The 16,781-nt window shown below is 34.3% G+C and overlaps 1 protein-coding gene across 2 annotated transcripts; it reads right to left on the reverse strand.

Annotated features, from left to right (window-relative positions):
- Positions 1-2,399: 2,399 nt before the first annotated feature.
- On the reverse strand, positions 2,400-5,414 carry LOC149529010 (uncharacterized). Of its 2 annotated transcripts, none has more exons than XM_089809561.1 (6): positions 5,183-5,414; positions 4,006-4,111; positions 3,736-3,823; positions 3,475-3,558; positions 2,985-3,101; positions 2,400-2,848 (listed from the first exon to the last, which is right to left on the reverse strand). In XM_089809561.1, exons 1-6 carry the CDS (start codon positions 5,221-5,223, stop codon positions 2,550-2,552), a joined length of 735 nt encoding a protein of 244 aa, XP_089665687.1. In that variant the 5' UTR covers positions 5,224-5,414; the 3' UTR covers positions 2,400-2,549. The 2 variants fall into 2 exon arrangements, with proteins under 2 accessions (XP_089665687.1, XP_089665688.1); XM_089809562.1 differs by having other exon boundaries at positions 4,862-5,377.
- Between the last annotated feature and the right edge of the window lie 11,367 nt (positions 5,415-16,781).

A 16,781-nucleotide genomic window follows, 5' to 3' on the forward strand; every position in this document is an offset into this window, starting at 1 on the left:
GAAAGAACACTTCATGATGAGGAGTGTGGAATTTACAGGTTTAGAGGACTGCTTTAGGGAGTAATTCCACCATGCCTTTATGCCTTTACACGTCTTCTCTTGGTCAAAATTCCCTTGTCACCTTCACATTTTCATCATCTTAATCTCTTCAGCACTGATTCCTCTATCTCTTCCACTTCAGAATTTAATTCTCATTCATTAAAATTTGTCTTTCTCCTTGGGTGGAAATCTTGAAAGTAGAGAACTAACTTTGGGTGAAATTTCTAGGCTTAGAAGGAATTCTGCCACCCTTTACATGTTTTGCCTTCCTCAAAACCTCACAACAAAGGTCGCCATTTACAATGAGGTGATGGTGTGAAAATCTCACAAGAAGTCCCCAAGTGATTACCAACAAATCACATCATACAACTAAGTCCACAATAAAAAAGAACCTTGAGGTTGTCTTAGTTGATCACACAATCATATGCATTTTTTAGCATCCAAGCTTCCTTATTCAAGGACGATTTGATATTTGGTGTTTCGATTTGGAATACTCTGTGTCTCATCCTACATGTTAACATGGTCACAAGACTCGTATCAACACCACCTATATACCCAACTTCCACAATGAACATTGAAAACCAAATACTTGAACATTGAAAACCAAATACTTTCTTTATGGCCTAGAATGAATGAAACTATATATCAAAACTGTTCAAGCTTAGGCATAACCACCATCTGAGTTAATTTCAAACCAGATTTGTAGAGGTATGTTTATATTTCAGGTTTAGGAATCAAATTATTGGAGATTTGATATTTAATATTTCTGGGAATGGTTTTACAAATTTTATATGCTTGGAATATTTTTAAATAATTTTGTCATGCTTCAGATATTGCATTTAAGACATTAAGTCATCATGAGAATCAAAGAGATTGACAGCAGCAAAATCAAAATTTATTTGAAGTGGCTTCTTATTATCAATCAAGTTATTTTTAATATCCATGAGACATTTGAGATTGATCAAAAGTAGCTACAAGGATTATGAAGAAATATATAATCATTTACCGTACACAAATAATATAGCAAAAAATAAATGAAACTTTATAAAAAATGCAAAACTTATGTGCAAAGAATTGATCCTCCCTTCTATTTTCCAAGAATGTCCACCTTATTTGCTCTGTTTTCTGAAATCCAGTGCACCTGTTAAGGTTAAAGACTACATGTGGTGCAAAGTTATTAATAGGATTGGTGCTATGCCACTACATGATATTCTCATCTGTATTGCCATTCTTTATATTTAAATAAATGTAAATTCATAGATATAGTTATTACAATCAATTCACAAACAATGCTCTTCAATACAATGATGTTGCTGTTACAAATCTATTATGCTCTGCCGCTGACAAATAAGTATTGCCTATCACTGACACTTTGTCCCATGTTTTATATTAAAATTGTTTGCATATGGACTTGCACTAGGCTCTTTCAACCTGTAATCTTAACAGTTTCTTCATATTAAAGAGCCCTTGTTGAGCCAATGGGATCATTTGCAAACATTGATCAAGGAATTCATAGTTGCTCATGTTGATTGGATTACCCAAGGATACCAATTGCCATGTAATCGATTCAGGGGAAAATCAAATGAAATGGATTGAGCTAAAAGTATTAAACATAAAAGCAAAAGAGGAGAAAATCAAAGATAGGCAGCAAGGAATAAGTCATATTTCTAAGAGAATACATAGGTGGGCTTCGATCTTTGTAATTATAGATTTTGATTGTCAAATATGGGTGCCCCCAATTAACCCTTAAAATGGCATGGGCTTTGCACCAACATTATATATCAAGTACATTAAGAATAGTGCATATGGAGCACTACAAAAGAAAGAAGGGAACCACTTGTATACATTGTTGATTACCAATTGCTGACTAATCCATTGAAACAACTAACAAAACGCTCCAACTCTTTAGTGTAAAAGGATAAGACTCAATTCATAAATATCTTCTGATTGATACTACTAAGCTGCAAAAACAATAAAACTCAATTCATAATGGCCCTCACTAAAGCCTACGAAACTACTTGTCATTAAAAAAACTACACTCAAGTATGCATGAATATCAACATACTTGCACATAAAGTGTGATGGCTAGCATATATGATAAAGCCATACAAGCTGTAGCAAACCCAGGGAAACAATGCCATACCCAAAGTGGCAACTCGGGTTGGAATTAATCTCTGTATACTATTATCTTTCTAATGTGTGCTACATCCAAGAGCTACCCAACATTCACAGCAAATTCCATAATTTACAAGTTCTCTGAACTTGGGGAAAAAACCATTTTGCTGAATCTATATAAGAGAACACATTTAGAGACCCACAAAAACTTCATGCCATAAAAGACACTAAAAATTGAGACCAGATTTTCTAGGGATGAAATTTTGCCCCAAAACATTTAATAAATTCAGTGTTCATTAACTGACAAATATAAATATTGAGAATTAAATTTACACGAAGAAAACTACTGCCTTTTATCATCAGCTTTCCAAAACAATAACAGAAATATGTCATGACTATTCTTCGCTATTAGACTTACGTTTTTTCTTTTTCATCCCGGTGGAATGCTCCACTTTAACTTCATTAGTTTTATGAGACTGACTTTGTTGCAAACTAGAATCATAGGCCCCACTTTCTTCCAAGTTTCTCAAACGTGAAGAATTTGGTGTCCCATTTATCCTTTCCTCTTTAGAGAACTTAGCCCTCTTCTTAGTTGAAGGCTCCTCATGTTCAGAAGTGATTCCACTTACAGCATGTGAACTTTTCTGACCAACACTCTCCACTGATCTTCCTGTATCCTGAGATATACCCTCTCCTGGAAAGTAATTTTACTCATGAGTCATGTGGAAATCAAAGAAGGAAGCAGGTCCTTAAACTGATTGTAACTAAATAACATGATAATAGAGTACAATGTTATAACTTTCAGAGAAAAAACTAACGCAAGCACTTACTTTTAATATGGTCTTGACTTTTGGAAACCGTACCAACTAAGCTATCTGCTCTTCCAGATGCATTCTCATTTTCTGTTTTAGCATTTAGAAGACAAATTTGACGGGAAATCTTTTGAACTGCATCCTTCAAAAAATTAAAGTTAACACTCTTGAATTGGAACTCTATAAACCAAAATCACAACTCTCTTGTAGTGCACCATATTTGGCAATCTGTTCTTAGATTTCATTGATATATTACCCTCAGGCCTGTTTAAAATGTTAAAAAGCAGTTGCCAGGTATATTAAAAAGCAGTTGCCAGGCATAATTAATAGATTATAGTATCAATGTTGAAAGAAAGTACAGCTTTCTATGAAATGCTTGAAATAATTATGATTGAGAATTCTTCACTATGTGAAATAACCAACAATTCACAACTTAACTTTTAAGAAATTCAACAGAGAACATAAAAAACAAGAAAAAGAACATGTTAAAGGGATCCTTTATATCCACCTCCCATAGCTGTCGATGATCTTGGCAGAAAAGCAAAAGGTTCCATTCCCTGGTTACCCAAACAGTACATATCGTATGACTTCCCTGCACAAAGGAATCTGTTTTAGATGTATTATTCATCTATGCAATGAAATTCTGCTAATGTAAATAGAAATTCACTTTCTAAAAGAAGATGTGTGACATGATGCTTTCGCCATATGCATCAAAGGAACATATTACAAATATAAGTTCATAAGGGCAGCACAAAACAGTACAACTTGCCACGAGAATTCTCCACAGATCCCATCCAACCCTCTGCTTCAGGCAATTTAATTGATAACTCTTTCCCCTGAAAGTCTGCAGGTTCAAACTGCATTGGATTCCCCACACAAAACATTAGAAACAAGCTAAGTTCCTATCAACAGCCACTTAAGCTACCAACCATACACATTAAAATATTAAAATCTAACAGTTAGAAACAAGATGTATTATGAAAACAGAGTATGAACAAAATAAAATTTGCAGTCATCGATAGGGAAAAAGAATAAATACTTGAGTTAGAGGCAACTGAATTAGCCACAATTCTGTTGCGTCTGAAAGTGACTCTTTGACAAGTGGCCCCACCTCAACTTCTTTAAACTCTTCAGGGGTCTTGTAGCTGTACAGTTCAAAGAACTAATTTCAAGACTTTAATTGGCAAGATAACAAGATACTAATAATGGCCTATTTTATCATCCAAGCTATTGCTTCACAAGCTTCAACAAACTTTCCTAGGGGGGGGCTCCTGGGGCGGAGGGTATTTAAGGGGCATTTCCAATCCCAATGTGAAGGAACAACGAAGTAAAGTTCAAACAGTTACAGACCTACCAATACACAAATACATTTTACTTAGCATCTGATAATAGTATGAAAACGCTAACCATACATGGAAATGTGAGAGATACACAAGGCAACATTTTTCGACAGTAGTGGGCAGCACATAGGGCGTCGTATAGCTATATGGCCATAAATAAAGTTTTCTAATAGTTATCAGCTGCTACCACTCAAACCATTAGTTTTGTGACTTATAATGAATAGCCCACGGTTGTGTGTGACAAGGGACTTGAATCCCAACACCAGGTCCACAATCGCAGACACGGGGTTACAGTGGGAAGGGCACAATTCCAAGTTACAGAAAAAGATATGGCTATCATGAAGGACATATGCAAGAACCAAAAACTGATCCAAGAGGACGCAGTGCAAAAAAAACTGTTGTTAAATGAATGAATGAATAACGAGCCAACGAAATTTAAACTAAGGACATATGCAAAAACCAAAAACTGATCCAAGAGGACGTAATGCGAAAAAAATAGCTGTTGCTAAATGAATGAATGAAGGATTTTAACGAGCCAAAGAAATTTAAACTAACTCCATGTTCTTTTCCAGCTCTGATCTCCTACTATGGCTTAAGAACATGGGTTAATGCTGAGGAGCTGCGATCAAAGACCGTACGCCGAATCAAATCCACTTTCTAACCAGCAATACGAAAATACATAATATTGTTCTACCTACTACTTTATGTTCTTTTATTTGTGATAACTGGACTTTGAACCCTAAACCCCAAGGGCATCATAACTTGATTTCTACGCAGTCCAGGGCGTGACGTTACATATTCAAGGACCCTGGGAACTATTCTGGTTTCATATGTATTGAGTTGGTTTAGGAATTGCCGTGTAGATAAATGACACACCATTTGGCATCTTGTCCATCTTCATTAGCTTCGTTCTCCATGATTGAATAAACTGTGGCAGCTCAGTTCATAAATTCCTTATCTCGTCTCGCTGCTTCCAAAGAAGCCAGGATCAACGCAGTTAGGGCACCCCAAGATCACGATGCAACATGAGCATCGACCGTGTTAAGAGTCACAAGTAGGCCTGCCGCATATGATTGAACAACCGTTTTTTTAATTTTAGACCGTATATAAGCTAATAGCAGGCCGGGTTCAATATGAGAGATTTTTTTTTTTCATTATAATAATTTATAGATGTATTTTATTATTTTAATTATAATATAAAATTATATGTAAGTTATATTATATTATTTTAATGTTGAATGATAATTTATAATCTTTTTAATAATATTTTAATAATAGAATATTAATTTTAGTGCATCAAATTTAGAGTTAGGATTGGTATATGATTAGGGTTAGGATTAGGTTTGGGATTAGGATTAAGGTTAGGATTAGGGATAGAGTCAGGAGTTAGAGTTAGAATTAATATCATGATTAGGGTTAGAGGTTCCGTTAGGATTAGGGTTATGGTTAGTATCATGGTTAGGATTAGGGTTAGGTTTAGAGTTGGTATCATAGTTAAGATTTACAATTAGCATTGGTATCATTATTACAAACAAGGTTAGTGGTCTAGTTACAATTATGATTAGGTTTATGATTTATGGTTAAGATTTAGTTTACAATGGTACTTATAGTCAAGGGTGTAGTTAGGTTTGAGAAAGAGTTGGGAATAAATTTATAATTAGGTTAATTTAAGGGTTAGGGTCAAATTATGTTAAGAAATAGGGATTAGACCATGATTATTATAATTAAAGGTAGAGTTTAGATTGGAATTGTAATTTGATTTAGGATTAAGAATAGAGTTATAGTTTGTGAATTAGGGCTAAAATAAGTGTTATCTTTAAGATTTTATTATAATTAAAAATACAATAATGGGCATAGTTGGATTATAATAAATAGTTTTAATTGTAATTAAGGTAATGATAAACTCTATAAAGTTTAGATTATGGAAATTTTCATAATGAGAAGATAAAAATCAATGTTTGATGTGTATTAACATTATTACAAATAATAATAATTTTGAAATTGGTTGGTATTTGAGGACCTAATATTGGATAAAATGTAAAAGTGTGTGTGTGTGTGTGTGTGTGTGTGTTTGTGCACACGCGCATGTGTGTGTAAGATGTTCACTTCTAAAATATATCTAATGTTACATGATTTTAAAAATGTATTAACATGATATCAAAAATAAAACTATTAGAAATATTATGTGTGATCTAATGATTGCATTTAGGAGCATTGGCATTATTATGAGAACAATTTTGATATCATTTGAAAATAGAATTTTCTAGTGTGAGATTTTGAATAAAGAGTTGAGTATAAAATGCATCTAGTGGAATGTTAGGGGGCTTATTTCTTGGACAGAAAGTATATGGGTGAGAGAGTGATTACTATAGTAAAGAATAAAGGTATGGTTTTCTTGCAAGAGGTTGAGGCCACTCAATTTGCTTTAGAAATTAGCCTTAGAATTATTTGGTAGGATGCCACTTTTTTCACGACAAAACATGCCAAAGGGAAAAGGTTGTAGTGTCATCCTACTAACCAACAAATGGTCGGATAAAACCAAAGAGCAAGACATTTCTTCCTATAGCAGAGATATATGGATCATCTTATTAATGGCCCTTATATTGGGTTTTGTGCAATATATGCACCCAATGAATATTAAGAAAGAACCAAATTTCTATCTTTCAACTCCTAGGGATGTTCCATGGGCCTAGGGTGATTTCAATATGGCTGAAAGACCTAAAGATAAAAGAGATGGCAAAATGCATGATTAGAAAGGTAGAAAACAATTATAGTGCACCAAACTCAAATCCAAGCTTAATTTATGTAACCCTTTAGAAGGTTGGAAAAGTGAACACAATGAATATAGTTCACATTATGCAATTTAAAATAGGAAAAGTATTGATTTGTCATAATAGTATCGTAGCTTTTCCTAAAAAGGTTAAATCTTGCAAGGGCCTCAGAGTTAGAGATATCCTTGTTGCCATATTTCTTGTCACTCATAATGACTCCAAAGTGCTTAGAAACATATAGAAAGCTTGGGAATGTGTCAAACCTCTCCATTCCAATAGTTTCCATGAAGAAAACATCATTGTGGATTCTTCTATTTGGTGGGATGTGCTATACAAAGGGAAAACGCTTGCTCATTTACAAAGATGTTCTGAGAAATTTTAGAATTGTATAGGCATCAAAAGTCTCAGAGATATTTTTTCCCATGGCTATCTCAAATATTGATCTTCTCTTAGTTCAAAATTCAACATAACCTCTACCCAATTACACAAACACTTAGTTCATAGAGGTAGGGCTAGGGTTAGGGTTAGGGTCAATATCATAGTTAAGGTTTAGAGTCAGCATTACTATCATTATTATAATTAGGGTTAGGGGTCTAGTTACAAGTATGGTCATGCTTATGATTTATGGTTAAGACTAGGTTTATAATTGTAATTATAGTCAAGGTTATAGTTAGGTTTGAGAAAGAGTTGGAAGTAAATTTATAGGTAAGGTTAATTTAAGTGTCAAGGTCAAAATTATGTTTAGGAATAGGGATTAGACCATAATTATTCTAATTAAAGTTGGAGTTTAGATCAAAATTTTAATTTGATTTAAGGTTAAGATATAGTTTTAGATTGGCAACAAGGGTTAAAATAAGTATTATCTTTAAGGTTAGATTATAATTAGAAATAGAGTAAGGGATGTGGTTTGGATTATGATAAATGGTCTCAATTGCAATTAGGATAATGATAAACTCAATAAAGTTTAGATTATGGAAATTTTCATAATGATAGAAGATTAAAATCAATGTTTGATTGTATTAACATTATATTACAAATTATTATTTTGAAATTGGTTGGTATTTGAGTATAATATTAGATAAAATGTGAAAGTTTGTAATTATTTGTCAAATAATATTAACTACCACATATTATTTCATAGATATAATATACATACACACATATTGGGCATGATGGTAAAGAGCAGGGATTTAGTGTTTAGGTGTCATGGAAGTGATCCACAAGGTGCTTTCAAGAGGGTTTTTCTATAGGAGAAGGGTGGGTCATTTTGTAAACATCAAGGTTTCTCTTGTACAGCCCAGTGGAGAAATCGGTGACCTTTTTCTGGCAAAAATAGATAGACTTATGATCAATGGCATGGAAGCAAGGAAAGAAGGAAGGTAGTCCAACTTGGGAGTTGGGATGGAGAAGAAAATGGGGATGGGACCTGGTCAGAAATCAATCACAATGTTCCCACCTAATAAAAAGATATGCCTCAACAAATATGGGAGGAAGAGTGGATTTCAGCACAATGGCCCATAAGTTTTGGAGACCAAAGGTGGTGGAGAAACAATAAGTGGAGACTATAGTTGAACCTAAGAAGGTGAGATGCATAGTTGATAGTTTGAAAGTTGAACTTTAGTCTTGGTTGGAATCTGTAAGTTTTCTAAAAAGAAAGTTTTTTATTTTATTTTTAATTATTTTCCTGAAATGGGGGCACAACAACCTACTATTTGAAAACTCAAAGAATGGTGTGATAGGAAATGGGATCAAGTGAAAGGTTTTAAAACCCTAGAAAATGGCTTTTGCATGATCATTATGGACAGTAATCATGACAGAAACTAGATATTGAATAGTAGCCCCTATTTCTTAGAATGGAGAGGTTTTTATATGAAACCTTGGGAGCCAAACATTGATCCTACAAAATAAGATATTCAATCTTTTCCAATTTGGATAGGCTTGAGAAACCTCCATCAAGAATATTGGAATGAGTCTAATGCTATTAGCTAATAGGAAATAAGATAGGAATGTTTGTGAGGCTATTGAGATGGTAGACATGATGTCTTTCTAGATGTTTCCTTATTTATGTATAATATGGAATGCATGTCATCCCTTACCAGAAATGGTGGAGTTGCACTTATCTGAAAAGGTGTTGAGACAGGCTATATCTATAGAAGAGGAGCTTCAAGTGTGCGTGGACTACTTAAGTGAGGATCATGAGTTAGAGGGTTGTATTTTGGGAGGAAAGTTAAAGGAGAGAGAAGCAAATAAACTCCTTAATCAAGCAATGGTTATTTTTGAAGCCTCATCTCTTCAAAAGGATGTTGTTAGCCAGGAGAAATTAGTAAGGGTTGCAACTTGGGAATGTGAAAGTGTATTGAAAGACCAGGAAAACCTCTTAAAGTAAGGTTAGAATGGAGATTGTTTTGGTAAGGGCACAAATATGATGCAGGAGTTAGTTGAGAGGTCAACCTTAGAGGAAAATGAGATGAATTTAGTTGTAGGATCTACTGTGAAAGGATCACATGCAACCATGCAAGTTAGAAATCTTAGTAGTGTAAATGAAAGGGATAGTCAAAAAATTTTAAGGGAAAGTAATGTGGTGTTGGGCACCCAAAAAATGGTTCAAGGTCTAGAAAAAGCACAAAACAAAAAAGCTAGGGTCACAGGGAGAATGGAGAAGCTAGATAAAGACTCTTGGTGTTTTTTAGAAGAATTTGAGGTAGAGAACAAGACACAAGGGAACAATGGTGAGGAGATGGAGGACACTTAAGTGAAAGATATTGAAATTTCACCAATAAGAAATGTGGAAGGTTCTTTCAACCTAGAAGAGGCCTCTAGTGAAGAATCTGATGAAAGTGACTCTAAGGAGGAAGAGATGGATTGTCCAATGGATGACTGCTTGGGTCTCTCAGACAACGTGATTCTTAGTGAGAAGAGAACACTATCTCAAAAAGAAGGAAAAAAATGAAAAGTTAAAGGTGGGGGAAAAGCAAAAAAGGGGAAGAAGAATAATAAATGCTTTGATCCAGATTGCAAGGAATGCTAAGGAGAAAAGTAAACTAAAATCAAGAAGAGAATATGCCTCTTCCCGGAGGAGACAAAACTCTTATCATCAAATGTCAAGGGTTGCAGTGCCCCTAACAATATTCTCTTGATTAAGAGGGGCCTTGATCAAGTGAGGTCAGATGTGGTCTTGTTACAAGAAACTAAGATTAAATTGGAGGATTTTTATGTAATGAAGAAGTGGTTTTGTAGATGGAATTGTTAATGGGAAGGGGCTTTGGGAGCTTCTAGGGGTTTAGGAGTTTTTTGGAAGTTTTAGCTTGCTTTAATGATGATGATGCAACAGGCACAAAATTAGAAATGGTTAAAGGTAAGTCCAAAACAATTAGGAGATGAGTTTAATGTTATAAATGTTTATGGGCCAACTCAAAATAGGGAGAAAAAGATGTTATGACAGACTTTGATTGGCGTACTGGAAGTCTTGTCTAAGGAGATGGTTGTTTAAGGAGGAGATTTCAATGGAATTCTTTTTTCAATAGAGAAAAAAGGTGGAAAGGGTTGGATATCAACTAGTCAAGATGATTTTACAATTTTTGTAGTTGGGAATGGTTTATTTGAAATTGCTTTCAAGAAGGGGGAGTTTACTTGGAAAAATAGATGACCAGGGTTTATAAATATAGCAAAAAATCTAAATAGGTTCTCAACAACAAGTGATTGGGCAAATGTAAATTCGATGTGGAAGCTGAAATACTCCCTATCTATGGATTTGATCATTTTCAAATAGGAATCATATTGTAGGACTCATCTCTAGATAGATGTCCCTTTAAGTTTGAAGCAATGTGGATTTGAACTATTGGTTTTAAAGAATTGTTGGAACAATGGTGGTCTAGTACCCCTTCTTATAAGGGAATTAAGCCTTTGTTTTCTTTTAAAAACTATAGCTCCTTAAAGAAAAGATGAAAATATAGAATAAAGAATCCTTTCAGTATATATTTAAAAGAAAGTTGGATTTGGGAGAGTCTCTAAAAAATCTCAATGAAAAAGTAATAGAGCATGGGATAAGAGAGGAAGATTTTATGGAGGAAAAAAATTGAGTAAAGAATATGATGAGGTTTTAACAAGAGAAGAGATTTTTTGGAAACAAGAGTCTAAAGAAACTTAGCTTGATGAAGGGGATAGAAAGACAAAAAAAATCTATAACTCTATCAAGATGAGGCAAGCCCATAATAAGATCTTTTCAATTGAAAATATGGAGGGGAATTACTTAAGGATGTTAGGATGATTAATGTTGAAGTTATTTCTTTCTTTAAAAGGAAAGGAGCAAAGGAACATGGAGAAGAAATTGATATTAATGGAGTGCTTTCCTACATTCCAAAAAACATTTCAAATGAACATAATAAGATGTTGTATGCTAAACTTCATTTGGAGGATGTGCATAAATCTTTGAAGGGGCTTGGAAGGGATAAATCTTTGAGCCTGGATGGGTTCCCTACCAAATTTTTTAGACCCTTTGGGATTTTTTTTGCAAGGGGCATCTAGGAAGTGGTGGAAGAATCTAGGAGGAGAAGGTTTATCCTAAAAGACTTGAACAATACTTTTTATACCTCTAGTACCAAAGAAAGATGAGATTAAGAATTTTGAGGACTTTGGACAGATTGCTCTATCCAATACCTTAGACAAGATTATTGCAAAAGTAGTTCCTAACTGATTGAAAATGTCTTAAATGAGGTGATTTCTATTGAACAAGGTGATTTTTCTCCGAAAGATCTATTTATGAAGGAGTGATTATAGCTCATGAAATGATTCATTCCATTAGGTTGAAGAAGCTAGCAAAAATAATGGTCAAATTAGATATTAAAATAGCTTATGATGAGGTTGATAGAGATTTTCTAGTGAAGGTGTTAGAGAAGTTTGGGTTTGACCTTAGGTGGATAAATTGGGTGAAAAGTTGTATTTCAACCCCGCACTTGTCAATTTTGGTTACTGGAAGCCCCTATAGTTTTTTTGAGATAAAAAAATGAATAAGGCAAGGGGATCCCATCTCCCCATTCATTTTTATCATTTTGGAAGAAGTTCTTGGTAGATTGACATGTAAAAAGAGAATGGATGGGTTGTGGGAAGGGGTGAAGGTTGTTGAAGGGGTGGATGTTGTTTCCCACCACCAGTTTGTGTATGACACCTTTATAATAGGAGAAGCTTCATAAAGGAAGGATAGGGTTATGAAACAAACTCTTGACTTATATGGAAAAGCTTTAGGGAAAATAATTAGTTGCCATAAATCTGAGGTGTTCTTTTTTAATACCCCTCTATGCAAACAAAGAGCAATTTGTAGGATCCTAAATATAAGAAATGGAGCTTTTTCAAGTAGATATTTAGGGATCCCTATGTTTCATGATAGAAATAGGATAGACTTGTGGAAAGGTTTGGTGGAGAAATATCTGAAAAGAATGGAGGTTTGGAAATGGTTGACTTTTGTAGGGTGCATTCTAGTGCTTAAATATGTAGTGTTTGTTATTCCCATTTTTCAATGATGTATATAAATATTCCCAAAAAAAGTGATTAAATTGGTGGAACAAAAAAAAGAGGAAATCTTTTTGGAATAGTGTAGGGGAAGGTGATAAGCTCCCTTTACTTAGTTGGAATAAAATCTATAAACCCAAAAAGTATGGGGGTGCAGGTTTGTGAGATTGGAGTTTGATGAACATGGCTTTAGGAGTTAAGTTAATTTGGTAGGTTTTTAAGAGTCTAGAGAAGCTCTAGGTTAAAATTCTTAGAGCTAAATATTTGGATTCCAATGAAGTAGAAAGAATTTTTACAATTCAAAATCTAATAAATGGTCTTGCTATATGGAACTTTATTGTTTCATATAGACATGTGATTACTGACCATGTCTCATGGAAGATTAGGGATGGTAGGAAAATGAATCTCGAGAGGAGTCTTGGAATGGATACACTATGGTCAATGAGGTTTGTTAGGATGAGGAGTTGAAAATATTTCTTTGTGCTAGGTGGGGAGTGAAAATAAGAGATTACTTGATAGAGGTTTAGGGACCGTTGGGTAAGGAATGGAAACGGAAGGATTGGAGAGTGAAGGGGTTATTTGATTAGCAACAAGCCTCTTTAAGGATGTTATTTTCAAAAAAAAAGGAAGTATGCTTAGTTGATCATGGGGATGAAGTATGATGGTGTGCATCCTCCTTCAGGGATCACTCTATGAAACTAGGTTATAACTTACTGTCTCAAGGAAGAATGGAAACCTTTGATGTTGGGGACTTGTGTTGGCATAAAGATTACCTTCCAAAGGCAAGAAATTTTGCATGACTTACTATGAGGGGAAGGATCGTTACAGGGGAAAGAAGGAAAAAACTTGGTTTTCAAGGCCCTACAAAATGTGTGATGTGTAACAAATGTGTAGAATCAATGGATCATTTGTTACTTAATTATGAGGTGGAAACTACTTGTTGAAAAATGTTGCAAAGTAAGCTATGTTGGCAGGGACCATGGATTAAAAATTTACATAAATTTTTTGTATCATGGCCATGGATTAAATAGGGATTATTGTTGTCTAGTGTATGGAGGGTTTGTCCTTCTATTGTGACATGGGAGATCTAGAAGGAAAGGAATAGACACATCTTTTAGGATAAGGTGGAGTCAATTGTAAATTTGATGTAGAGGATTGATAATACCATAGAAGAAGTAACGAGTGTTGATTCCTTTAATAGTGATACAAGGAAAGTGGGTTTCTCTAAAGAGGATGGAGTTATTCAAAAATAATGGTTAGGGATTATAATTAGAAAAATGGGTTGTAAGAAACAAGATAAAATGGAAGCTTTGTCTAGAAGAGAAATTAAATGGAGGGCCCTAGATGATGGATGGGTGAAAGAAAATTTTGATGGTGCTGCTAAAGGTAATCCATATCCATCTAGAGCTAGTGTCATTGTGAGAAACTGTATAGGAGAGACAATAGCCTATGGAGGGATGAAGCTATTAGAAGGAACAAATAATTGTGCAGAGTTAAAAGAAAATTTGTTGGCAGTTAAGTGTACAATATAATTAGTAATGCAAAAGATCCACTTAGAAGGGGATTCTCTAATTGTGATTGAGGTCATTAGAATGAAAAAAAATGTTAGCATGAAATATTGAGAATTTGGTGGTAGCTATCAGAAAGGAGTTGGAAATTCAGTAGGATTTTAAAATTAGTCATATTTATAGAGAAGGCAATGGTGGAGCAGATATGTTGTCGAAATGGGTTGTTAATTTTAAAGAAGAAGGTGATAGTTATTTTGAATTTTATAGTCATCGGCTGAAGGTGTTTTTAGTGAATTTGAGTGAAATGTAGTTTAAGTGGAGGTCATACTTATTTAAAATATGGTGAAGGAGGTTTCACTGGTAATGGTGAAATAAATTTTAAATGTTTCCTATTGTAATGTGATAGTACTCCCTTTTAAATGTGATGGTCACCCATAAACTTCCCATAATAATGAATGTTGGCAATTGCAATCATTATAAGGAAAAGTTAGATTTATGAAAAAGGCAAATTCCTTTTTGGTGGTGGTTTAAGTGTGTCAATCTAACATCGATAGGTAGGGAATGTCACTAAGGATTTAATTGCAATAATTATATAAGCAAGGTAGGTGTTGTTTGGCACTAAGAAGTGGAATGGGTAATAATGGTTTGGGTTTAAGTGGTTTGGAGTCATGGAACCAACTTTCACATTTAGGACTCGCAGATAGGAAAAAGCCTTCTAGGGCCAAGAGACTGAAACTACTCCTTCTATGTCTAACACCGAGAGTGATTGATATTGTGCAAAGGATGTTGGGTTGGCTATTCCAAGAGTTTAAACACCATTGGAAGGTACAAGCAAATGTTGTTGCAATTGTATGGGGTCTATAATTAAATAAAGAAATGACAGTAGTCCAATGGGTAGTAGAGGATTTATTTCTCAAAGACCAGATTGTGGGGATTGATTCAGTTATGTATAGGGCTTTCCCAAGCTGCGACTTCAATTATAGTCAATTTTTTGCAAACAAGGAGGAAGGGAATGAGGTGGGAAGGTTTTTGTTCTAGTGGTGGCCTAAGATAGTAAATTAAATGACTTCTAAGATGGAAATAGAAAAAGCATGGAGGTAGTTGAAGGAGGAATTTTGACCTTTCCATGAATAAAATGGTCGTCATGTATTTGGATTCTTAGTGGCTCCACCAAGAAGGCGTCGATCGGCCAAGCTGGGATGACAAAGGTTGGTGGCGAGGGTGATCTTCCCTCAAGGTTGAAAGGTAATAGGATATTTTTGAAGAAGGTAATTTTTTGAAAAGGAATGCGATAATTAACTATTAGAACAATTTTTATGTTGTCATTGATGTCAACCCTTACCAGTAAAACATTTGCTAACAATGTAGAGTATTATTTGATTGATGAAGAGGATTTAGAAAGAAAGATAACAAGACAAACTAGTAAAATGGTTGAGTAAAGAGAAGTGAGTATCATGGAACTACAAAGGGCACTTGATCAGTTAGTATTTGACAAGATAATATTATGTTTGATCATTGTACTAAGTGAAGAAGAAAGATGAGTTGAAGTATAGAAGAGATGATTGATAGAAGTTGTGAAGTTAAGCAAAACTCTAGTTTGACCAAGTAACGAGTTACTAGCTCAATGAAGAAAACTAAGAATTGTTGAGCAGAAGATTAAGGAACATAAGTATTAGCTGAGCAAAGTAGTATTAGTCTAGTGATGATAATGACCAAGCAAGAAGAAGGAAAATTAAAGTAGTGACCGAGAACAATGATGACCAAGTAAGCCAGTGCAAGCTAAGTGAGATAAATTAGTAGCCACTAAGCTACCCAATGATGACCAAGATGAAGAACATATTGATGACTGAGTGTCAGCACATTAACAATTTGAGAAAGAATCAAGATATGAGGCCAACACAATTAAATTTATGAAATAGTCAAAATGTGTTGAAGATGAGGATTGATGAGATGGTATATTTAATGTATGAATTAATTTTTTTAAATGATCTAAGCAAAAAAATCAATGAGAAGTTTCCATAAGTTTCAAGGAAAGAAGAAGAAAGACAAAATGACGAATAAGTTTAATGAATTTGATAAAACCCTAAGATCTATATCTATGTTTAAGCGGCAAAGATTAAACCTGTCTATTTAAGGAGGCATAAGAGATATTTTACATGTTGGTTGGTTGGTGAACTTGTGAAGAGTTAATGGAAGAACAAGAATTGTAGAGGAAAAGTGAGAAGTTGGTGATAGTGAGATTGCTTGAGGTGTTGCCAAGCAGATCAGAGATGAAGAATGTATTGAAGACCGGTCAATGAACCATGAATGAGCTTAATGGAGATCTGAACATGTAAAGTGAGTTGTAATTTATCAGGTCAACCTAGTCACTACTTTCTAACCATTATTGTAGTAAAATCCTTTAAACAAGGTTGACCTAACAGTCATGTTGTAAACCCTTTAATCAAGGTGACATTTTGATGGGATGTTTTTGAAGAACTCTAATAAGGTCACTCCTATCAAGGTGATTAAATCCTTTAACATGTCACACATAATAGTGTGTTTTGTAACCTTTAACAGGGATGGCTCTTAACCGAGCCCACTTTAGAAGAGTGAAAAAGTAGTAGCATGTACTTGGCAGTTTTTCCTAAATTGGGTTTCCACATTAAATAATGGTGTCATACTTGTGTGAATGTTTTTTTCATGTGTTAT

Source organism: Cupressus sempervirens, chromosome 11, assembly GCF_028749045.1.
Source record: "Cupressus sempervirens isolate cs-2001-9-10 chromosome 11, ASM2874904v1, whole genome shotgun sequence".
Taxonomy (NCBI): domain Eukaryota; kingdom Viridiplantae; phylum Streptophyta; class Pinopsida; order Cupressales; family Cupressaceae; genus Cupressus; species Cupressus sempervirens.

Bases quoted from the DNA above. Each gene is read 5' to 3' on its own strand.
- LOC149529010 (XM_089809562.1), bottom strand. From the start codon at position 4,908: ATGTTCTTAAGCCATAGTAGGAGATCAGAGCTGGAAAAGAACATGGA. The intron at 3,559-3,735 runs GCAAGTTGTACT...TCCTTTGTGCAG, and splicing joins ATCTGTGGAGAATTCTCGTG to GGAAGTCATACGATATGTAC. The intron at 3,102-3,474 runs GTGGATATAAAG...TGAAGGATGCAG, and splicing joins ATCATCGACAGCTATGGGAG to TTCAAAAGATTTCCCGTCAA.